Genomic DNA, 24,042 nt, shown 5'->3' with positions numbered 1-24,042 from the left:
ACAACACGAAAAGAAAAACATCGTATAATGCAACCCAGTACAGATCACACTTGTAGCAATTTTTAAAGCGCGGGACTGCTTGAATATACGAAGTAAAAAAACGTATTAAACTCGTCTATTACAAATGTTGTTTTTGAGGACTCGTATGACTTTCATAATATTACAATGATAATGGTACGTCGCTCGTATTTAATTTAATAATACTACATATAACACAATTAGTCAACGCGGTGTCTTGGGCGGCCATGCCTCTGGTTGAAAGATTCGCTGCTTCAGGTCCCGCCAACAACATATACTATACAACTTATGTGAATGAAGAAAGTTATTTTATAATCCGAATTGATGCATTTGGTGACAGGTCAATTTCTAATAATATGTAGACATCGGAATACACAAATGATAACGATGGGAGACAGTCTCCTAAAAAATTATTGTTATCGCCAATGAGACCGTGGCCTGTCATGGTGTCTACTTCTTTTTTTTTTTCATAAAAGTAGAGCATCATATCGTTCTAGTAAATAGTATCGCCTAGGTCGTTGGGTTCAATTCGAACTTGCATTGGCGCGTTTCATTCAAATTTTATATTTTCGATTATTTGTTTAAGAATAATTATTGGACGCGTATCCTTCATCAGTGTATGAAAATGTTCTCCGTTCTGAGGCTAGGCTTCCTCAAAAATATTTTATGGTCATTAATCTGGCGCTTTACCCGAAAAAAAAAGTGATAGTCCGCATCACAGAAACGGAAGTGCCGCTCCGCCATCTTGACTTTGCAGTGTCTTTGAGCAGCAGCTGAACTTCAGCATAGCGCGCTACGCGCCCGGTGTTAAACAGTAGCAGCGTCTTTTGTGTTAAAATTGCTAGTAACCCAAATCAGAGTCATGGCTCCACCTAGCTACTCGGATTTGGGCAAAGAAGCTCGCGATGTCTTCTCAAAGAACTATCATTTTGGGTTAGTCAAGTTAGACTGTAAGACCAAGTCGCCGACGGGTGTCGAGTTCACCGCATCTGGTACCTCTCTGAATGACACGGGCAAGGTGAATGGGTTCCTCGATGTGAAGTACAAGCTTAGCGAGCATGGCGTTACTCTGAAAGAGAAATGGACGACCGATAACAGTCTCAACACTGAAATTACCGCTGAGGATTGTCTTTCGAAAGGACTGAAGCTTTCTACTAACCTGCACTTTGCCCCACAAACCGGTAAGCTTTAGTGATGTCTAGATGGGCATTTCTTAAACTTCGAACGTAGCATGCCTTCTCGATATCTATCCGTTCCAATAAACTTTATTTCTCTTTCTATACTTTGGATGATACCAAGATATATGTTGCTCCTTGCCAATCTCTCATTTAATTTCTATGATATTGTCACTAAAAACCGTTATAAACCCGTCCGCTAAGAAATATCGTAGAATATAGGACGGCATCAGCGGAAGCTTAATGTATAAGATTGTGGTCTTTCAGGATCACAATAATTATTGCCATACGTACTCTAGCATGTATGAATGTTTCACGAAAATGCATTGTAGAGACTAGACATTCGATGCTTTAGCGATTTTACAATTACTTACTTATTAATTTTACTTATCTTTACTACCATTTTCACGTGATGCTTTTCAGCAGTCAGAGCAAAATACCTAGTAAAAATATGTAGTATATGCGAAAGGAAAACTTTCGCTTCCTCAATGTGCGTTCTAACTACTGTAGCTACTGCCGTGGTCACAATAACCGGAAGATTATATCCGAACAGAATAAAAATCGGTGGCCGATTTAATAATCCTTTCGGGCCTCCTTTACGACGTATGATTGCGCAGATAAGCATTTGAAGACTGTTTCGTAAAAAGGCGTCTATTTTGTATCTCGTGGACTAAGCTTGACTGTTTCGTAAAAAGGCGTCTATTTTGTATCTCGTGGACTAAGCTTAAGTTCACATTGCTTGCGCCCAAACATTAGCAAATGGAGCACGTTCGGCGCACCCAAAAACGTGCATACCATATGCACGCTGTTTGAGTACAAATTTTGTATTGTATATGAGCTAGAACTGTCGTATAGGCGTCACGTGTTGTCTTAATATGAGTATCATTGTAAGGTCGGTAACTTGCGGCCATTTTATATGCGCCCATTAGTAGGAAACGGCCAAAGCCGCTTCGGTCTTTAAACATATCATTCAATCGGTCACGCATATCTGATCCTTTTATGAAGTCGAATGCGGCGGCCTACTACGTCCACTGTTTAGCATCGAAATCGTGCATACGACGAAAAAAGGAGGTTCCTCATATTCGTTAATTTAGTGTTTCATAAAGGAGAAAGGATTCGTATAGATTTTACAGATTAATAAGTTGATCATGAAGTCTGGGAGACATATTTAAGTTACAGAGTACTAGAAGCCACAATCATTCAGGATCTATCATGCTCACACTGCTATGTGCTGCGCTGTCCTACGTCACACATTTCTGTCCGCCATGAGCGGCGGTGTTTGTATTCCGAAATAAATCATTTATATGTAAGAATGATACTAAGGAGCACTAGCTAAAACTATCATGCCTAACTAAAAGCAAATGAACCCGAAAACACAGGCAAAATAGATGCAGGTCTATATGACATCGTATCGAGGTATCGACAATAAGATTAGTATTTAGGATCCTTTACATCTTACGCAGTTGGCATTCAGCTTAAAAGATTCTTTTTTAACAGACCATATAACCTCTTTTACTTTGGTTATCTAGATCTTACATATATGCATGGTAACAAAACGACACTTTCGCATGTATTTCAATTTCGGGCGCTACTGCATGCTTCAACGTTTTTCCCGGAAGCCAGCTATTTACAGGCGTTACAAAAACGTTACGCTATACTCAGCTGTTTACCAAATCAAATTTGCAATGGGGTTGATGAATGGCAACCCATTTCTACCCATTATGAGAGTATTGCAAATAAAAAGTCACCTGTAGCTATAAATTACAATGACCATCAACAGGCAGAAGCAAAAAGCAATTACAGAAAATAATTTGTTCGCTGGTCTTTTTCAAATTCTTTTGGGTACATCAGGCCTGTATGTAGGGTTTTGGGGTGACGGAGTTGTTTCTTTAGTATATATGTGCCGATATCTCTTTTGTGTTTGATTGCTGAATGATTGTTGTTGTAGGCAATACTTACAGCAGTTTCTCGATTCAGCGCTCAGTTCTTCTCCAAGATTCGAGTCAGAAGCTTACATTTACGTCTAAATGTTCAACGAAACGATCAGGTTCTCGTAACAGAAAAGGCTAAAAGAATTTTAGAATATTAGTATTTAGTTATTACTGTACCTGTGTCTGATTTTGAGGTAAGATTCTTTAGTTACGACATTTTTCTATTGTATGCTTCCCCCTCCCACATAATATGAAGTCAATATTAAGCCGGACGTCGATAGGGATAAGGTGCTCTCGTGAAAGGAACGCTGGTTTAGCACACCGAGTCGAATATTCGAATTGATGAGTTTAGGGTTAATGACTTTACGCGGATGACTACTGATGAACAATGGACGATAGTGTACTAGCTCCATTACTTCCATCACAGTGTATCTACACTTATTATTTTTAGCAGATCCTATATTCAGTTAGGCTGAACTAGCCTGCTGCCTCCATATCACAACGTGCTATAAACATGTTGATTGTTTTTAAAAATAAATGGGCCGTGCTAATCGTTCCTCATGGCTACCGTAGACGTACGATCTAACCCTCACTTCGATCACACAGCGTTTATGACAAGTGGATATGGTTGAAAGACGCCTCTGCTTTAAGACTTCTTTCTTTAAAACTGGATTCGAACAGCGAGCTTGAAATGAGCATACATAGTATGGGCACGTGCCTCAGCATACAGTACTAAATGTGGTTCCGGTATGCTTTAGAAAACATACCGAAAGCAAACGATGTAAAACTGTTGTGATCATTCTCTGTATTTAGATTTCTGAGTGCAATTAGTACTAAAGCAACCAATATGTACGTTGTTGTTAATATTTTGGTTCCTAATAGGCAAGCGGAATGCGGTTGTCGCGGCTGCGTTTAAAGGCGACAGCTTCAATGCGACAACGGATCTGGACTACAACGCAGGCTCTCCGCTTGTTAACGCGTCTCTGGTCCTATCGCATCAAGGGTGGCTCGCCGGTTCACAGGTCAGTTGACAGATGGTCCTACGTGGTTCCTGTGTCAACACAATTCAGATTTTTATTGCTGTGTGGTCTTAAGTTGATGAGAGAATGATATACAAGGACACGCTCTTAATTTAAAATGTGTGCCAAAAAATTAAAAAGAAAAATATACATTTTGGTGGCACTGAGCTGAATTGTCAAAAAAATAGATCAAATGACTAATAGTATAATAAAAGTAATAAATTGCGTGATTAGTTTATTTATTCCTTGGCTCCACAAATGAAGGAGTAGCCGTTTCTTTCTTTGTTGAAAAACTAATAATGGCAAAATGTAGCTAACAAATAGTCAAGCGAAAACAGTATAGCTAAATTGTAAGTTTAACGTCAACTGTGGCGGGTAGACATAGTAAACCATGGGAGTTAAAAGAAACTGCCGGGTAGAAAATGAGGATTTACATGTGGTACTGCAATACACTGAAAGTACTGATAAGATTGGTGTCCTGTACTTGTGCATAGGTGGCGTTCGACACATCGAAGAACAAGCTAACCAAGACCAACTTCGCGATTGGATATGCCAACAAGGACATCGTGCTACATTCGAATGTAAATGACGGCCAGGTGTTTGGTGCCTCAGTGTACCATGAAGTTCGACCTGACGTTAAGCTCGGTGTATCCATCAACTGGAATTCAACAAATAACAATGCCCAGTTCGGCATCGGTGGCGTGTTCATTGTTGACAAAGACACGTCTTTGCGAGCAAAGGTGAACAATCAGGGATTGCTCGGTCTGGGCTTGACACACCGCTTGCGTGATGGTATCGAAACAACCATGTGTGCCAACATTGATACCAAAAATTTCAACCAGGGCGGACATAAGATTGGCTTCGGCCTCAGTCTTGAGGCCTAGAAAAGACCTATATATAGAGATATATATAGGATGAGAACGAAGACAAAGAACAGAAGAAAAGAAGACAAAAAAGAAATAATAAAGTGGGTTAATCTAGATGACTGCTTAACTCAAGCCCAAACAACTGGCTACTATCAGCTTGTTATTGGAACTGCTGCTTTTCTCGTGGTGCAATTACAGCTACTTTTCGTCGTATGAACGAGATCCGGAAATGTTCTGCTGGCGAAGTGCTCATTCTCCGAATGGCGGCGTTGCTCTCGCAAGTGTGCCGCACTATTGCTGATTGAGCATTTGGGTGTAGCCCTGCGAAAATCCACTAGGGAAAGAATTATTGGAAGCTACGCGGTCCGTTTTCCGGAATGAACAGCACCGCTATCCTCTTAGAAACGAAACGAAATTTTCATAATAGTTATCATAATTGAAGTATGAAGGCTCGTTGTATTTTAAGCTGATTAAAGTTGATGGTGTGTTATTAATTACTATTATGCATGAAATGTCTTAGAAAGTGTAATTTCAAGAGGTCAAACAAATAGATAATATTAATTTATATAGAAGTAGCACCGGATAAAATGACACTCTAGAAGTAGCACAGGAAAAAATGACAACATAAACATCCAATAAAATAAATTAAACCAAATATTATCAAGGTCTCAGGAACAGACGTGAATACTAAAAAAAAAAAAGAAAAACGAGTGAATGACAACGTTGTCCACGGAGGATAGTTAAGAAAAGAGAGCGTGACAAATTAAGCGCAACGTTGTTTTTATCAATGAAAAGTATACAACTACGAATAATAATAATAAACTCCCCCTATATATATTCACCGCGGTCACACGAGTTCTTACTGCTAGATATTGGCTTGTAAGGGACAACGTAAGTCTCATCATGCGATGATTTAATAGTGAATTTCCTACGACGACTTGCGATGATTTAGTAGTGAATTTCCTACGACGACTTGCATATATGGTTGATATGTAAGGGACAACATAAATTTAATCATGCGATAATTTATTAGTGAATTTCCTATGATCACCTGCATATTTGGTTCATTTCTTTAATTAGCATTTTAGCAGCTTATTTTAATTACCTATTTGCTACTAAACTGGAATGCATGGCGTCACAAAAGAACTGAACAATTCTTTTGTAGAACGTATGAATGTGCTGGAACCTAATCGTAACCCACAGTTTGTAAAAATACATGTTCGAAAGAGATATCACCGATTCAGACTTAACACCAGTATAATAATACAAATAAACTTAAATACTGGATAAAATCATGTTTGGAAATATGTATTCGATGACAACCAATCCTTTCGTTTTCAGGTTTATTCAACAGTTACTATTAATGTAGTATAAAGTAGGGTTATGGATATCAGGAGGACGTTATGGGTTCGTTGAAGTTGTAGACATGCTTATATGCTTACTTGGAGACTAGGTAAGCGGAAGTAAAGTGCAACTCGCTAGTTTTTGTTTGGTAGAACGCTGTGTCATCATATAATTTCTAGAAGAGACGATATCTGAGACGGTGATCTATTAGCGGAGCCAGTGATGATAAATACATGTCGCCTGAGATCCTGATACAACCTGTTAGCACCTGGTACGACCATAATCGCTTCGAGTTCTAAAATATAGAATGAACAGTTCATCCAATTTCTCTTACGATATTCAATAATATATATATATATTATTGAATATCTGGTCTGGCCAAGCTGTGGTTTATTTAACGACCCGTTTATGCCTCAATGCATCTTTTCATCTGCCTTTAACGAGCGTTCAAAGAAATCAATCTTGCAGTTCCTGTGATCTCGTAACCATGATCTATCGACAAATGGGATCAATTGAAGCTACGTTTAAAAGTGCTTGAAAGGCTTTTACAACCAACAAATGAAATTTTTGCAAGCACAAATACAAGATAGGCTAGAACAGTTCAAAACATAGGGATTTCACAAAGTATAGTTATATTAATGAAAGAACACTAGCAATTTAATGCAGCAAATTGAAACATAGGCTGCCATTTATTAACGTTAATGAGGTTTCATATGTTTTCAGGATTCGGGATGTCTGAATATGTCAAAAAAAAAAAAGAGATTTCCTATTTCTTCTAGGAGCATAACTTTGCACACTAAAGGTAACGCGACAGCTTTGCTTTAGAAGCTGATGTCTTCGCAGAATCAAAAAAAAAATTTTAATTCATTCGCCAACTATATTCTTCTTAAATGACAACAAAATCAGAACAAGAGAGAGCTTCATGTTTATGAACTTTAATCAATGTAATCAGACCAGTGTTAACTGAATGGTTAAATTTCGACTTAAATGCTCCTTTAACGGTGTATCTTTCACTCACACACTCCTAATACCAAAATTATAAACTGTTCCATTGCGCTCGGTTTCGTGTTGTTTATAATCCACACACTTTCTACAACAGCGGACAAAATGCAATTGTTATTAGATAATACAGAACTGCTAATCAAAATTAGGGAATGAGAAAATCTCAATTGTTCGTGGCGCACGCGTATCACTAATACGTTTGCTGGTTTTTCTCAACTGCTATAGATCCGTTGCGCTCACGAAGCGCAGCGATAAGTTGAAGATTTTTCTTTCGCATCCAGCTGCGGAAGCATCGACTTCTATGATGACATCACAAAACTTGTTACAAGAGGTAACAATTATGTTTATTTTAAGTTCGTTATATCGTAAGATTCGATATTTATTGAAAATACTGTTTCCAAATCGATGTGTTCCCTTACGATCTCGCTATGTATTGCACACGACATTTAGAGAATTAACATCATTTAGTTTTTCATCCATTTCCTCTCGCACGGGTGTCATTTGACAAGAAAAAATAGCCAGCATTTCCATCCTTTTGCTGTGACGAGCATTTAGATGCAAACTATCACAGTGTACTTGTTTAAATAAGCAGAAAACTTATGTTGTTTTTAATTTCCTTTTTGTTTGTTTTCATATTACTAATAGGTCGAATAGAATATAGATGTTCGTCAATTGAAAAGTGATCATCATATTGAGCCGTTGGCGTAGCTTTTTTCGTATATAGGTTTATTAGAAGTAAAACCTTTATATAATAGCATTTCCGAAAAACCTACAGAGTCGAACACTTATCATTCATTTATTATATTTTTGTCCTTTGACGGTACCGAATACCGAGGAGGTCAGTATGTCATATATCATAATAGAGTTACTATCGTATACTGAGATATGGATTGGGAACTTTGCTGAATGAGGTGTTACAATTATTGCAGCCAGCTTAATCTAGTAGCACCCAGCACCCATTCAGCACAACTGTATTCTAGGTTGATGCACACAATATACAATACTGTTTGTCTAGAAGTTGTTCTTACGCTCCTCGATAATATTCAGTCATCGACTATTACTCCTTTACAAACTTTGTACATGATCACTTCGGCAGCGTAACTGCCGCTAAAATGGTTTTTGTAGAGCTGCCTAAGTTTGTATCGCGTACAAGAGAGATACACAGTACACAACACAACTGAACTGCGGTAACTATAGGGAATAGTAGTTAGGGATACTCGGTAACTGCATCCCTTGTTTGCACAAAAACTTCATCCCCGAACCGTTTCTTCCCGACATGGCGGACAGTGAACTTTAGTCCAGTAGTCTCTTGGTCACCTCTTTGCGGCCGCGTCTTCATTCAATTCAAGGTCTTCTATACAACACTGTTTTGCCATGCATAACATTTTGTTCTTCATTCCCAAACAACGTGATTCAACAAAAACCACAGTCTATATATATGTATATATATTATATATCTATATGTGTAAGCTCAACAGGCAACAGAAACCGTGAGTGTCAAAGTCTAATAAGAGTGTACGAACACGTATCACATGATACTGCAAAGTCCGCTCATCTCGCTACCCTTCTGTAGAGGCGGTAGATTTTTAAAGCGAGGATCAGGTGAAGGGGGCCTCCAATCTCCAGCGGTGTCGTGTTCATCATCGTCGAGGGTTTCGTGCAAACTGGGTTCGTCTAATGCCTTTGTATCACCACTACTCGACTGTGCGTGGTCGGCGTTGATCACGGTCACAACACTATCCTGTTTCACCTTTAAGACAAACCCACCAGATCCCTTAACAATGACCTTCAGCTCCTCTTTTGGAGGCTCTATTTCTTTCAGATCTGCTGATTCATCGTTTAGCGTTTGGCTGGAGATAGAGTTGCCCTCCGTTGCTGCCTCACCAGCTTTTAGCGATAATTCCGCTTTATCATCTACTACTAATGATACGCTCGCGCTGCTGTTTACACCAAATTCGCCTAATTCTTCCACAACGACGACAGACTGTTCTTCGACACGATTCATATCATTAGCTTCGTCCCCTTCCATCTCCTTACAGAGCTTCTCTTCTATGGACTGCTCTTCGATCTTGACATCAACTGGCTGGTATTCTTCATCCGGCAAGGCACTTTCTTCAGCTTTCGTAATTGCTTGAGGATCGTCCGCTGCTTCAACAGAGGGATCGAAATCGAGACCCGGAAGGGGCTGACTACCTTCGTCAAGAATAGCGGCCCGTTTGGGATCTGGTACAGATGCCTCAACGCATGTCTCAACTAAGTCTGCGCATTTCTCAGCACCTGGGGACTGCGGTTGGGCATTGTTGTCTTCAGAAACGGCAGCCGGAACGAGCACGGGCTTGGGTACAGGCTAAAAGAATAATATAGAATACGAATATATATATATATATATATATATATATATATTGAAGAAGATGGATATGAATTCCGGCAGTTAAAATAAATGAAAATGAAACAAGCATGTTAATAAATAGTTTATATTTTTGGAATGATGGACTACCGCAATGGCACTTAGGCGATCTTTCCCCGAGCAAATGCGCTTTATAATTTACAAAAACTGCGCTACATATCAAGCTGGCAACAAATCAAATTTGACAATATTGCAAAACGACGGGATCCAAAGCAGCTCTTATGAGTTAGTCGTTTTTAGTCAAGCGTTGATTGAATAGAAATTCAAGAGATCACCGTGTGCAGAATATTTTCGATATGGTATCGACTTTGACTGCAAAGGCGCAAAGTTTGTACTTATAAAACACAATAATTGTATCATGAATGAAAAGAAACATCACTTAGCACAAGCACTTGCCTTCAAGTAGTCCTCGTGACAGATGGGATGAAACAACTTATCGTCGACTAAAAGAGCGTTCCGTAAACGCCAATCCTCGGAATCTTCGCAGAAATATTTCTCGAACGACTCGTGGCAGTGCTCGCACGACTGCGGAGTTAATAAAACAGCACAATTTTAGTGCATGGCACCAAGTTTCATCTCTCATGTTTATAAGCAACGTTACAGAAAACGTTTGCGATTACACAATGTAGTTAACTAACCATTGATAATCTATAGAAATGAAAAATACGATCTTACACCACCATAGAGTTGCCTTGATATCGCTAGCCATTAGAATAGACCTCACGACTAATTGCACTTACATAGACAACGTCCTTTGGGAGCTTGGCAGCCTCCACACTGGGGAGCTCATGGACTGAGGATTGGAGAGCTAACCCATCCTGACTATTGCTCTCGTGCTGTACTTCCAGCTGAAAATGGGAACATGCACTACTAATAATAATAATAATTTTTTTATATTTACAAAGCTAACTTTCTTGAAAAAAAACACTTGCATTCTTTAGATTTTGAATGAGTCACGCAATATCATAAAACAGGTCAACAAATGTCACTCATGGATACATAGATGTGATCTTACTAATGTCTACGTAATCTAAATATGAAATTAGATCATCAGCCAGTGTAATACCATACTTCGGTCGGCGACTAATAATGTATCTATAACAAATAAGAATTACTTTCTGGAGAATAATAAGAAGCATGTGTATATATGTATAATTTAGCAGAACCGTTGCTCAAGAGAAGGATGTGATAGCAGCAAGCCTAGCCAAAGTTAACTGTTTTATAAAACAACGAACTCATTACCGGTGTATGAAAAGCGTTTTATCAAATTAAGCATAAAGTTGAGGTAATAGCTAGTAATAGTATTAGCTAGTGTTAAGGTACTTCTGGAAGAGTCGCTACAATTGTCAACTTGTGACCATCACTTATCAACGATATTTAAAACGCAAAGTAAAAATTAGATCAACATTATTTCTGTAAACAATATACGCCTTAATTAACAACCCTCTTAACAGTTCATAAAGTAACTGGACATACTTGTTCCTCAAAGAAGTTCCTCGCACGCTCATCAAGATCTTCAATTTCCTCAAAATCAATCCAATCCGAAATGCAGAAAAACCATTTGCGACTGCTTGCTTTTCGTAAACCTTCTCGCCCACGTCTTTTCAATCTAAAACAAGTGTACACATACAAAATATGACAGCCTTTCAATATACCATTGTTTGAAAATAATCTGACGGATTATCTTCTTTTAATTACGGGTTTGCAGCGTACCAAATGCTACACGTTGTTTCGTACTGCGTCTACGTAAGCTAAAATTTTGATTTAAGCTATAAACGGTAAGAATTAGCCGTTGCATATGTATATTAACCTTATTAAATCTTTACGGTTAGCAAATACGAAACTTAATATTGATTCAAAGTCAAATTAGTACATCAAAAGCGATCTAAAGCATATATACATAAAAGCATAATATACACTTTCGAGCAGGTATGTGCTATTAATTAGATGTCAATGAATAAATCTCTATTAAGCAGCAAATACAGACTTTGCGCTTGCTTACCGAAAATGCCAATCAAGATGCTGTGCATATTTGTCACTAGTGCTCTTATCTCCTTGTTGGAAACGCTGGCCGCAAGCCGAACACTGGACACCCTCATGCAGTGCCGAAATGACGCCTCCAATCCGCCTGTTGTTAAACCCAAAAATTAGTTGCTACTAAGATGTTTGTCGTTTAATAAGAAAACGGTTGCGATAGTATTTCGGACCAAAAGTATGGTAGTAGTTAGTGAGTCAAATGCGTTGTTATCTCTGTTATTTTTACGTTTCTGTCAGAAAATTCAGTACAATCTTCAACCAGTTGACTCTGATAACTTTCGTAACACACGTCCGGTGAAAACAAGTTCCCACAGTACAAGAATAATATTGCAAGTCGACGGCAAGGATTATTCACCGGCATGCAAACGGGTGACGTGAGATTTATTTAACGCATATGACAATATTTTTTGGAATAATTCAGTTCTAACATATACTAGATTCTAGTCAAAACTTATTTATGAACCTAGCCGAAATGAAGAAAAAACCACGCATGATGCTTAGACAATGCCGCTGAAACCATATTTCAGACTAACTGTTTAAGAAGGGCGGGCTGCTTGAAGTTCAGTTGTGGAATCTCTTCCTTTCCCGAAGGTTGATCCTTTGTAGTATCGCCTCCGTCGATATTTTTATCTCTTTCTTTCTTGTTATTTCCATTGGCTGAAGCATCATTGGCACTTGACGACGTGTTGCTAATAAGTCCTTGCTCGACGAGTTTGCTCAGTAGATCAGAAACGTCAAGCTGACCGCTACTGCTTCCTGGAGTTGTAATCTGTTGTGTGTTCATGGGAGACATTCTTTGTGGCTGAGCGAACGAAGCGGGGGCTGGTGGAGGAAGCGAACCCCCGCTAAGACGATCTAGCGGACCTGCTGTCGGAGGAGGAGGCATCATTTGAGGTCGGCCAAATGCTGGATGCGAGTGAAAAGTAGTCATCGGACCCGGTGGTACCGAAGGCGGACAGGGCGGACCTCCGGGAAATCTGTTTGGAGGGCCTTGAAGTGGACAGCTGGAAATAAGGTTCGCATATATAAATGTCAATCAGCTGTTAGCATCAACACTGAACGGAAGGCTTGCACGTACAGTACGCGCAATCAAAAAAATCAATTCTTATTGGCTCAATAAAATAATTGGACGGAGTAGCTACGTACCCAATGTTGGGTGGCATGGGCGGGGGAAAGAGACTCGGAATAGGGCGAACTGAAGGGGGCGGAGGAACCTGCGGCAGCGGTTGTTCCTCCTGATAGCGTACCCATCCCTATAGCAAAATACAAGGGATCACAAAATACGCCACAATAACGGTAATTAACGATAACATAACTGACAAAATTATCCCTTCTTCATGAGACATCCATCTGATTCGATTCTGTACACAATACCTACAACCAACTGGAAGTTAATCCGTTCATGATCAAAATACACTTACAGACAACCGCAACTTCTTCCAATTTAACTTTTGGCCTAATTTTGCGAAGATGATGTATGTATCTAGTATGCTAGAATTTGGTAAATAGAATGGTAGGGTTGTAAGAATAAAAAAAGCGTGTCTATTTGTTTGTCTTGTTCGCTAGGACGGCAAACGGGAAAGAGTTACAGGGTATTAAAGCGATATTAAGTCAAACTAAAAACTGGTAAAAAAGAAAAAACGTTTGAAAGTATGAAGGGGCAAGATTTTTACACAAGCATTTCCATTCGGTTAAAAGCTTTATATCACCTGCAGATGTTGGCATTCCGTTAATGGCATCAACACTTCTAATGCGATGCCAATCACTAAGTCACTATCAGAACACAGAAAAAAAATATCACATCCTCAAACAACATAGCATTATCGAGTAATTAGTAAAAAAAATGCTTTGATTATCAAACTTTAGCACCAGCAAAACCAGATTGATTCCACGTAGCAGGCATCACTGCCATGTGGAATGAATATATTCAGCAAAAACAATCGTTCCGATCTAAACCTGCTAGGCCACGCAGGTTCTGGTAGAGCATCCTTTTGTGGAACGTCCCGCCCGTGTGTGCTGTCGCAGTCCAATTCGATCCGCTTCCAGCACCTTATGTGCACCTAATCACGAAGATTCCCAATTATAGATCCGCCTTATGTGCGAATCAGGTCCTAATTACAATTTGCACGGATTTGACTTTTCTTCAACGAGGACAATACGACGACAAGACATGATGATAATGATGACTCAGTTTCCGTTGTCAGCATCGTAGTTAGGAGATTTACGAACGATAAGTTCGGTCGACTCCTTGGTTTCTTGCTTTTTTTCCGCTTACTTCAATTTTAACCTCTTCCCTACCCATCAAAGCACTAAAAGGAAAGACAAGCCCACATAGCCCAACAAACAAATGTCTTTATTGCACAAAGTTCGTTCATGCAGACTGAGTTTTTTCTGAAGCACGGAATACAGTCTGTTCACATGACACGGGCAAGGTTTGCCGCTCACAGCCTTCACCATATGGATAAACTACTGCGCAGACCGACACCTGCCGAGTGACTTCATCGACATACCTGTTTGCCTTCGTATAGCCCCGTTCCCAAAAATGGCTAATGATGAGAACAATAATAATAATAATGACAATAATAATAAATCGAGGTAATCATCTACAATCATCCTGCCTAAATGAAAAGTCATAGTGACTCTCAGCAGCGCCTCATTTTATTCAAAATCACCGTTGCGATCACCAAACTTCTTAGTTATATGCATCTTTTTTTCATTTTTTGTGAATGGTATCATCGCTCACAGCACACACGCACACGTCTATTTCGTCGACATTGAGCAATTTGCATTCGGTCTCTTAATGCTTTATTGTTAGAAGGTCAATGAATAGAGGTTCAGTCCTTTGTTACGAAGGTAGAAGGAAAAATAATTTTATGTAAATGTAACTAAACTAATCACATATAAATGTAGCTATATACCTTGAGCTAGAATTCACACATATTAGAGCTCAATTGACGGACCATCCAAGAAGCTGCTTGGTGGCTGAAGTTTGTTTTCAAAGGGGTGGCAGGCGAAAAGAGCAATAATGAATGGCAAACATTAAGCAAATCTATGGACATTAAGCCCCTGACGGTTTTAGCGTCGCCCTAACGTAAGCGAGACGCTCGCGTTAGTCACTGTTTGAATGATGAGGCATTCAAAAGGGAAAAGTATGACAAGCCTATCGCATGTTGGTGAATTTTCGCTTGTAATGATATCTTCAGTGGTAACTGATATCCAACACCATCGATCCCCTATTTTTTAAAACCTGCTCTTATAGTGAGCTCGGATGTGATCGATACACGGATAGAAGAACTTCAAAAGCTGGAGAGGTGATATGACTAAGTAATAGCAAATAAATTGCCATCGTTATAAAATGAATTTGAATAATGTGGAAGAGCCTTGTTGGTCTGAATATAAGATAACGTTTAAACTGCAAGGACTTTTTACAGCGCATATACTACAAACTTTACTAACAAAGTAACCAATGTGATATCTGGACATTGTCGAAATTGATAATGATCTAACAACCTATCAATCTCTTATAGGAATCACCCTTGTGTTCTTAGTAAATTTAATGTTAAAGCTCTTGTCACTGAATTGAGAAATTAGTTGAAATAACTTGTCGTGCTTGACAAGTACTGTTATATACTGTGAATTTGTTATCAAATCTCACTTCATATTCTTATGAGTATTTATCCTGCTCTCTAGGCTACTCGTATTTCGCGAAAACCACTCCAGCATTGCTCGCTTCTTCGATCCGTGTAACTTCTCCGTGCCCGGCTACTTACCCCTGCGACTCCTCTTACGGAGTTTGTAGGCCCGCTGTCCGCTGCCCCATTTACGCCTGGGGACCCTTGAGACACCCCTAAAGGTCCTGCGGAGCCTAGGTGTCCTGGCACCGAACCTAGGGTGTGCATAGGCCGTAAGCCAAGTTTTGCGAGTAATTCAGGGCCAGCTGGTCGTTTGTCACAAACCGTAGGGCAAGGCGGAGGCAATGCCACCACAAAAACGTCGTCCCCACTTTGCACCTTGATTGGCCGTCCATCAAACTGACACGAATAAGGCACGCCGTCTGTGAATTTTCGCATGAAAGGTAATGTTAAAGCTACATTTTAATTTTCTACCTCCCGTTTTATAGTTTTGTTTATGGGATTGGTTGACTATTCCTATAGACAGATTTATACTGCTTTTTAAGAAAGGCTCGTGTACGCATACACCGAAGAAATATTCTCGCAGTTATAGCCGAGATCTGATAGTGAAAGGTAAAATTGAACAGATTTTCTGCGATACCAACAAGTCGGATGAAATACTTGATTGCTCAAGAGGTTCTTCCCTACTTCCCGAAGCACTGAAAGTGATAGTGAGTAAAGACGATTGCCGTTCCAAACAGCTATGCAGTGCTCTAACCGTGTGCTTTTCGCATGTTTACCGCGCGTCCAAAAAGTCATTCTTGGTGACCATTCTAACTCGATAAAGTGTCTTTACCCTTTCACGTCACTAGCTTCATCAGAAGTACAATCGACAATTAATAAGTATGATCACATAATATCACACAGCAAAATATTATAAATGTGCATAGAAAATGAGCTATTTTTGTCGTACATGTCGGGCCCCTCAGGGAATAGTATACTTTCAGAAATACTAGGTACTTCCTTTTGTAACCGACTGCATAGACTAAATCGTGTAAAATAGGTAGGTAACATGTGTATTTGTGTATTTGCTCTAGATGCCATAAAACGCTCTTGCTAAGAAAGGCAGTAATTTTCTCATCTCATTCGACCGTAGTAGTTGAAATAGGTGAAAAAAATTGATCTAGCAGATCAATTACTCCCCGGATATATCGATGATTGTACAAGAAACACTATTTCGAGCAAGAAAGGGAGGGAATGTGTATATCAAAAAAACGTTTTTTGGCGACTATTTCCAGTCGATGAAGACTATCCCAATGCAATTGATTCTCACTGATAGAAATTCAGAGAGTTAAAAGCAATGTGATAGACGGAACTCTACATCTGTCCTTATAAAGAACTAGAATGCGTTATATTGGACGATTGCAGTAATTAAGCAGCGTTTACCAAAGTTAACTTTCTCTTCTACTTAATTTAGCACGCACGGCAATATTCTAAATACTTGTCCGTACAGTGTGAGACTCATTCAGCATTTCCTATCATGAGACTACTTTTGGAAATACCTGGTATCTTAGAAAACATAAATCACTATTTCCCGTCGGCATTAAGCGCCTGTTAATATTAACGGTAGCTATTTCAAAAATTTACTGTAGTATTAACAGGTTGCTTAATTTTAATTAAAAAATCACTACTTCCTGAATTTCTCGTAGGTAATCGATGGTACCAAGAAACAAAACTATTACACAATGACCCTTTACAGCTGAAACTTGTTTCAGTACTTTATTGGGCTCACTGGCGTTTAGATTATACCAAATAAAAAACCTGAACCGTTTATATAATATAGGGCGTATAAAAAAGAAGACTCTTACGAGATTTTCTCACATAAGCGCAGATCTTCCCGATGGAATATCTCTCGAACAGGTCCATATTTTTCACAGTGGTATCTAGTCGATCATATTTTTAAAACTAAATCCTTAGCGGTTTAATCAATATTCTCATTTCACGGTAAACAATGTCTCGTCTGCTGAGCTCTACTATCCCATCAAATATTGACTTCTAATTCGAAAGTATCATACTTCACTCCGCTTAATTCAAGACGACATCTTGGGTCAAACGAAAACAAACTATCTAAAAAAAATGTTCATGGTCCGCCTCACACATATTTGAGTTGGACTATCAATATTATATAGCGTTTCGTTGACATAGAAGTAACAATTATCAAAAACCTATTAAATAAGTAATAAACCAAATATTAATATACCTATAAATATATATATATATATAACCTATAAATAAACCAAAAACCTAAATAAGTAAGATCTTACAACGTTACAGCGATATCTATATATTTTACAACTTGCAATATAACTACTAATTAGTTCTGGAATAGCGATTCAGTATTGCTCCTTCAATAGCTATGACTGCTCTTTCTTGTTATCGGCCATAAAAGATAACATTATTTCAGCAATAGTCTCTGCTGTGTCACTGTATTAACGACCACTAAAAATGTCAATTTCAAGCAAAGTGCCCGTTTAGGTTTCGGTTTATAGAAGCATTAAATATGCTCAATTCGGAAATGCCATTTGCCCTTTAGATCTCTTCTAAACTCCAAAATTGTAACATCATCATAACGGCATTTCACATCTTACAGTACAGTAATCAATCGACTCTTAATTATTTTTTTTGTGTCCAGTGGTAAAATGTCTGCTTGTTTGGGGATACACTGTAAGCCGCCGACTCCATTGTTAATGATTAGTCTGTTCGTTATGAATTTGGAATTCTTCAGTCGATTTGGTACGCTAAAAAATTTAATTTTAGTAACAAAAATATCTGTCTTGATTTAATTAAAATAATATGTCACAGTGCACAAGGGATAATTGAAATTAAAATTTTTCGATTCCAGACAAAAAGACTGAGGTAAATATGTGAAAAAAGAGACCTACCAATGTACAATTCTCTTAGAGGAGCGCCAAACCGGACGCGGTGAGTGTTCCCGTTCACAGTAAACTCGTGGTCGTCGCCGTCAAAGTTGGCCATGACAAATTGCTAAAATAAGTACATTCATTAAACTAAGCAAATAATTAAGTGCAAGCAAACATGAACAGTATTATGAATGTTTCCATTAATGTTGTAATAAAACAAAAAATTGCGTTTATTAAAGGAATGGCAGAAACGCGGGTCAAGGAGAATACTGTACCTAATTAAGACGAGTGGCTAGTTGACTGTGGAAGACAGTAGAAGGAAACGGATGCCTCAGGCATACAGAATGAAGAATACTAAAAAATATTATTTCTTTATGGTAACTATTCGGGTACTTTAAGATATATCGCCTCTAGATATAGTGGCTCTTCTTTATTTTCACATTTCCGCCAGAGTTGCTGAATAATGATATGAACTTTGTGACTCGCCGCGCTCAAAAATCGCCAACAAAACTGTCAGAAAGAAATACAATATCCTGGTGTCATATATAACTATGAGACAACATAACGGACGCCCAAGAAAAAAGCTGAAACGTATTGATAGACGCAGATATGACTCATTTCCCAGAGACAGAAGCTTTGGATGCATAAATCGGCATTGTTGGTCCCCTTTGCCGTCAACCTACAAGTTGTGTAGACGAGTTCTAATGCTTTACTAGTACAAGGAAACAGTTCTAATCCTCAATAGGTAACAGTATCAGATAGTGTCTCGTACATGCTCATTGATGACGACAGGTCTCGGATTGCCTCGAAAACAGACAAGTCTGGCTTTGACCAGATTCGGAGGAGCCTCTTCCATAACCGCGACGGCAACTCCATCGACGAAACGGATGTCTCTCATTTGTCGGTCAAGTAAGATCTGGCCGAATTCGGGGGCTGGTGCTGACCCTTTATCAAAAATTGGAAAAATGTAAGTATGTTAGTCCGCGACATCTGTGATTACGTGACAAGCACTCTAATTATGTACTAATAATCAGTAAGATACAGAATTTATTAGGAGACCTAGAAGGAAAGCTTATATATATAAAATACTTACACTGGAGACTGTTGAGAAGCCTTAAGTTAACCCTATCGGGTTTACGTTTATGTGAAGCGGGAGCAAATCCTGCATGTACATCTCCAGACAGCGCGATTCGTGTTCCACCTGCAGTCGCTGAGGGACCTCGTAGGAGCCTTTCCGCTTCTCTGACTAGTTGTTCTGCTGATAGAGCATTTCCAGCAGTACTTTGGTCCAGGGGTGTTGCATGTACGTTTTCTACATTTAGACTGGGAGCATCTTTAACGATACCTGCGTTTGAAACATTCCCAGTTGTTTCTATGGGGCTTGTAGTTACCGGGGGAGACATTCGCTTTTTCGAACGCGGATCTGAAAAGCAAACATAGTTAGCATGGTCTTCTATGCTTCTTTTGTTGTGTGTCATTTTTCCATGATTAAAATGTTACTAAATAGGGACTACTTTCCAGATCGAATTGAAGAAACCTACCCCTATTACTGCCATGACCACTCGAAGTTCGCGAATGACTTGTATTAGTTTGAGCCTTCTGAATTTCTGATGCTGTCGAAGTAATTACTGATGCTGTTGTTGTCGTTGTTGCCGTCTCCGCCGTTGTGCCCGTTGGCGACGCGATGTGTACCGTCGCGGGATTTTCTCGTGGGCTCGCTCCCTTTACAATTGGACTTGGCGTTTGTCCCGGATAGGAAATCGCTCCTTTCGGCCTAAGTACACTCAATCAGATTAGAAAACAATGTAACTGCCATCAAGACATGCATCTTGCTTAAGATTACAAAGACCAAAGAATTCAACTAAACGGTGTCTAACATGAGCATGTTTACGTAACTTCTACTCATGCTTCAAATCTACGTTATTCCATGGATACACGCAGCTTGAAGGGAAACGAAGCTTGTTATACCTTGGTGTTTTTGAGTGTACTTCGATTCCTTCCGGAACAACGCTCCAGATACGCAGGTTCAGAAATTTTAGCCTAATTTCCTTTTACTTACAGTGGTAACACATTATTATACACATTTAACGCATGCTGCATCATAAGCTTCGGACCGACCGATCCACAATCAACTATTGTTCACATGAAACCCGTCCCCAGCGCGTTCCCAACATTAGTGCTCAAGGGCTTCAATTGAGTATTCAACTTGCTACTCTAGATTAGATTATTTTACAGTAAAATCTTTCGAGGCTACCACATTACCTCTCACCTTCTGGATATTCCGGCACGTCACACGTTACAGGTCGAGTATTAGCGCCATCAATTTTTGGAGCTGGTTGTTTTACCACAAATATGCATTCAAATTCTTCGTTATAGATTATACTATCTACTAAAGACTTAACTAATTGTAGAGCGCACGCGCTAACTCACTAAACGTAACTGTTTCCGGCTTGATGTACCTATTTGGGTACGAAGTCAGCAACAAGTATTCGCAATACAAGTCTTTCCCATTTGTACATCTCTAAAATTATATACTATACATGTGCTGCCCTAAAAATATTTCAATAAGCTTTCGAAAGCTTGAAGATTGCATAGCTTCCTATGACTTTGACCGACAAAGTCGTTTTTAATTAGCAATTCAAGACCTGTCGATTAAATAGCCCTTATTAAAAATAAGTATCCTAAATACCAGCGAATATTCCCTTGGGTATTCGCATCTTTATCCCATCATTCACAAAGCGTTACCTTTTTAGCCAGTGCAAAGGAGCAGAATATTTTTTTTTCTGTTATCGTTTCAGTGCGGAAGAATCCAATTTCAGAATGGTAACGTGTTGCAAACAAACCTGATCCTGAGATCGGTGTCTTCTTTACTCGAAGGGAAAGCTGACGATAACACGGAGGAGGTGGTTTCCTCTTTTCGTCGCTTGGCACGTGGTTCGAAAAGCCTAAAAGTTATTCAGACTTCAGCTCAGTAACATTCAGACAGTCACAACTGTATTTTCAGTATATTTATGTAAAAAAAAAAACTAAAATTGCCCTGCATGCGAATGGAGCACATTACCTGATTTAAAACGTACCTGAGGTCGACATCTCCTGTTAGGATTGTTGCTGCTTCTTTGTCAGCAAGTGTGAGACGGGCTCCTGTAGCTGGGGGGTTTCTTGGCGGGGCAGGTGGCGAAGAACGCCTTTTCGAATGATGAGACGTTTTTCTCGCAATGGCCCGTCCCCCACCGCTGTCCGGCGGCCACGTTTTAGCTTCATCCAGAACTTCTGTTCCACTACGGGCTGTTGTTAATGAACTTGAAGTTTTCTTGGGTATTCGAAATTTAGAAGAAGACACCTGAAAATAAACAGTAGGCCAGTTGACTCATCAAAATTAAGTAATTGCAAAAAACTACTGTAATTATATAATACACTTTTTAGAGTAGAACACGATTCGGGTTACCACTGGCGAAAACCATTAAACAGTTCTTAAGTACCTGAGATTTTAGGATCAATAAATTACAGGTTGATGATATTAGATTAATAACATTTAGAGATGGCGCTTTCTGCCAGCAGCAAGTTAATCATTCAACGACAAGGAAGACTTGTATAATTTGTGACTATCCAACCTTGTGGGGCTCATCTTGTTTTCGCCGAGGATCACCAATCATTGCTGCTAGTGGACTTATGTCTTTAGTACTGATATTGTTGTTGACGACAACGCCCGCGTTGTGAGCCTTTTCGGCTTCCTTCCGGATTTTGTCGCGATCACGAAAACGTTTCGGTTTTTTCGATTCACTATCTTTAAAGTCAACATTCTCATTCGCTTTTTCTATGTGTACTGGTCGTCCTATGAGTGAGTCCTTCTGCTGAGAATACAACACAAGACAGAAGATCCACCGGCAAACATCAAAGAAAAATGAATATTAGTATTAATTACCAAACCCAATTGATGATTACTCTATTCTAAGCAAACATGGGAGTTACCTTGTAAACAAGTGACTGCAGGTTGCGCAATAATCGTTAATATAGAGCAGCAGCATATCCTTCGTAGCTCTCAATTATCGAACGTACCTTTCTATACTGCTTAACTCAAAGTCCTACAATGTTTCCTATAAACGTAAAACGATCGTAAGTGTATTCGAAGCTAAAACCTTCGTTCGCGGATGGCCTCGTGTTATTGTTTTGCTCCCTCGGTTTTGTTGGGCAGCATGGACTTGTATCTGCGGGGGCTGTTGCACCTGAGGTGAAGTAGGTTGTCCACTTAGGGGAGACTTTGGTTGTACTGTTTGTGATTGCTGCTGGGCTTGCTTCAATGCTGCTGCGGATTTGTGCGCGATCTCATCTCTTTTACGCCGCAGCTCCTCCTGAATCCGATCAAGCTGCTTCTGTCTTTCATCCAGGCTTTTTAGCTCGGATTCCGTGCCACGAGCAATTTCCAGCTAAAAAAATGATGTTAAGATACACTTAACAATACTGCCCACCGTTTATTTAGATTCTATTCAAATTTTATAATTGGATATTACAATTAAACTATTTGTCATTTTATGCTAAAAACAAAGCCTTTGAAGAATCGTGGTTCGATTTATGTTTCACAGGTTCACTGTTTTTACCTTTATTCATGACTCATGAGTCAGTGCGCTGAGGGCTGCTTTGATAGATGTTAGTAACACATCACTAATGAAACTATCTCATACATCAGAGGCAGTTACTTAAAGGCTTTAAGATGTGCTAATGAACCTCCTAAGTGAAGTCAACGAACCTCAGAGGGTGGTTTCTTGAAGAACTTTGGATTCACGTGAATAGGAGCTGCGGCGCATACCGGCCAGTTCGGATCGACGGCTTGCGTGTTTAAATCTAGAGCGTATAACTTTCGTTCTGGAAAAATGTCCTTCCATGTTTGGCGCAATTTGAATAAAGCCGTTCGAACGCGTTCGTCTCCCTGCAAGCACGGTTAGTTTAAGGAAGTCAATGTTGTTGTGGTAGTAATAGTAGGAAAGATATGATTCCTATTATTGTCACTACTAACTTTCCCTACTAATATTTTATAATAATTTTCTATTAAACAACTTTACTTAGTTGCCAATAAACGAATTTAACAATACGTATGGAAGGTTTTATAATATCTGTATGTTGACAGTCAGCGCTCACCTATATTTGTCCGAAAATACCTATTTAAAGTGGCTATTTTGATCTGATTTTTTGGGGTAAAAGTTTAAGTTCGTGGCTCGTTGTGCTTCCAACTCTTAGCTAAATATTTTCTTCAGGGGGGAAATACATTACGAACCTGGAAGCATAACCGTTGCCAATTTTTTAAGGTGTAATATTAAAAATGTTTTTTCAAGCTCTGCAAAATCGACCCACAATAATAATAGTAACAGTTGTTCGACTGAAGAATAAATGGCATACTCCTTATGGAAATTTTAAGAACTTATATGTCGAAAGGTAAAAGTTGAAAAAGGGATTTATTACTCTAAAAACGAATGTGACAATATCTAGGGATCATAAGTTCTAAAATAGAGCGGGATTACTTAGAAACTGGGGTAACGCAACGATGACACAGGTAGGCCCGCGGCTGAATAACATTGTTAGATGAGGTAAGGTCTCGACGATAAACTGGGGTGAGCAGCTGAAGGTGAATTTTATATATAGAAATAATAGGATCCGTTCGGGTTTACACTGGAAAGCTAAAGCCAGTAAGTTCTCTAGAAGAAAATATTTAATGTGGT

At 39.2% G+C, this 24,042-nt stretch overlaps 2 protein-coding genes across 4 annotated transcripts; one reads left to right on the top strand and one right to left on the bottom strand.

Moving 5' to 3' along the window:
- The first annotated feature begins 757 nt into the window (after window positions 1-757).
- On the top strand, window positions 758-5,857 carry LOC111271855 (non-selective voltage-gated ion channel VDAC2). Its single transcript, XM_022852869.2, has 3 exons — window positions 758-1,199; window positions 4,007-4,146; window positions 4,638-5,857. Exons 1-3 carry the CDS (start codon window positions 881-883, stop codon window positions 5,025-5,027), a joined length of 849 nt encoding a protein of 282 aa, XP_022708604.1. The 5' UTR covers window positions 758-880; the 3' UTR covers window positions 5,028-5,857.
- A 1,146-nt stretch (window positions 5,858-7,003) lies between these two features.
- On the bottom strand, window positions 7,004-23,255 carry LOC111271852 (uncharacterized; the record flags this gene model as incomplete). Of its 3 annotated transcripts, none has more annotated exon segments than XM_022852865.2 (17): window positions 7,004-9,702; window positions 10,159-10,287; window positions 10,503-10,610; window positions 11,239-11,371; window positions 11,765-11,890; window positions 12,333-12,803; window positions 12,946-13,052; window positions 15,570-15,853; window positions 18,353-18,455; window positions 19,104-19,276; window positions 19,425-19,754; window positions 19,873-20,105; window positions 21,175-21,276; window positions 21,409-21,671; window positions 21,943-22,182; window positions 22,468-22,755; window positions 23,076-23,255. In XM_022852865.2, coding segments are annotated over 17 exon segments (4,089 nt in total), but the record flags the coding sequence as incomplete, so codon positions are not given.
- Between the last annotated feature and the right edge of the window lie 787 nt (window positions 23,256-24,042).

The sequence above is a fragment of the Varroa jacobsoni genome, unplaced genomic scaffold, assembly GCF_002532875.2.
Source record: "Varroa jacobsoni isolate VJ856 unplaced genomic scaffold, vjacob_1.0 contig01122, whole genome shotgun sequence".
Classification (NCBI taxonomy): domain Eukaryota; kingdom Metazoa; phylum Arthropoda; class Arachnida; order Mesostigmata; family Varroidae; genus Varroa; species Varroa jacobsoni.
This window is presented reverse-complemented; position numbering and strand designations above follow the sequence as displayed.

Bases quoted from the DNA above. Each gene is read 5' to 3' on its own strand.
- LOC111271855 (XM_022852869.2), top strand. From the start codon at position 881: ATGGCTCCACCTAGCTACTCGGATTTGGGCAAAGAAGCTCGCGATGTC. The intron at 1,200-4,006 runs GTAAGCTTTAGT...GGTTCCTAATAG, and splicing joins GCACTTTGCCCCACAAACCG to GCAAGCGGAATGCGGTTGTC. The intron at 4,147-4,637 runs GTCAGTTGACAG...ACTTGTGCATAG, and splicing joins GGTGGCTCGCCGGTTCACAG to GTGGCGTTCGACACATCGAA.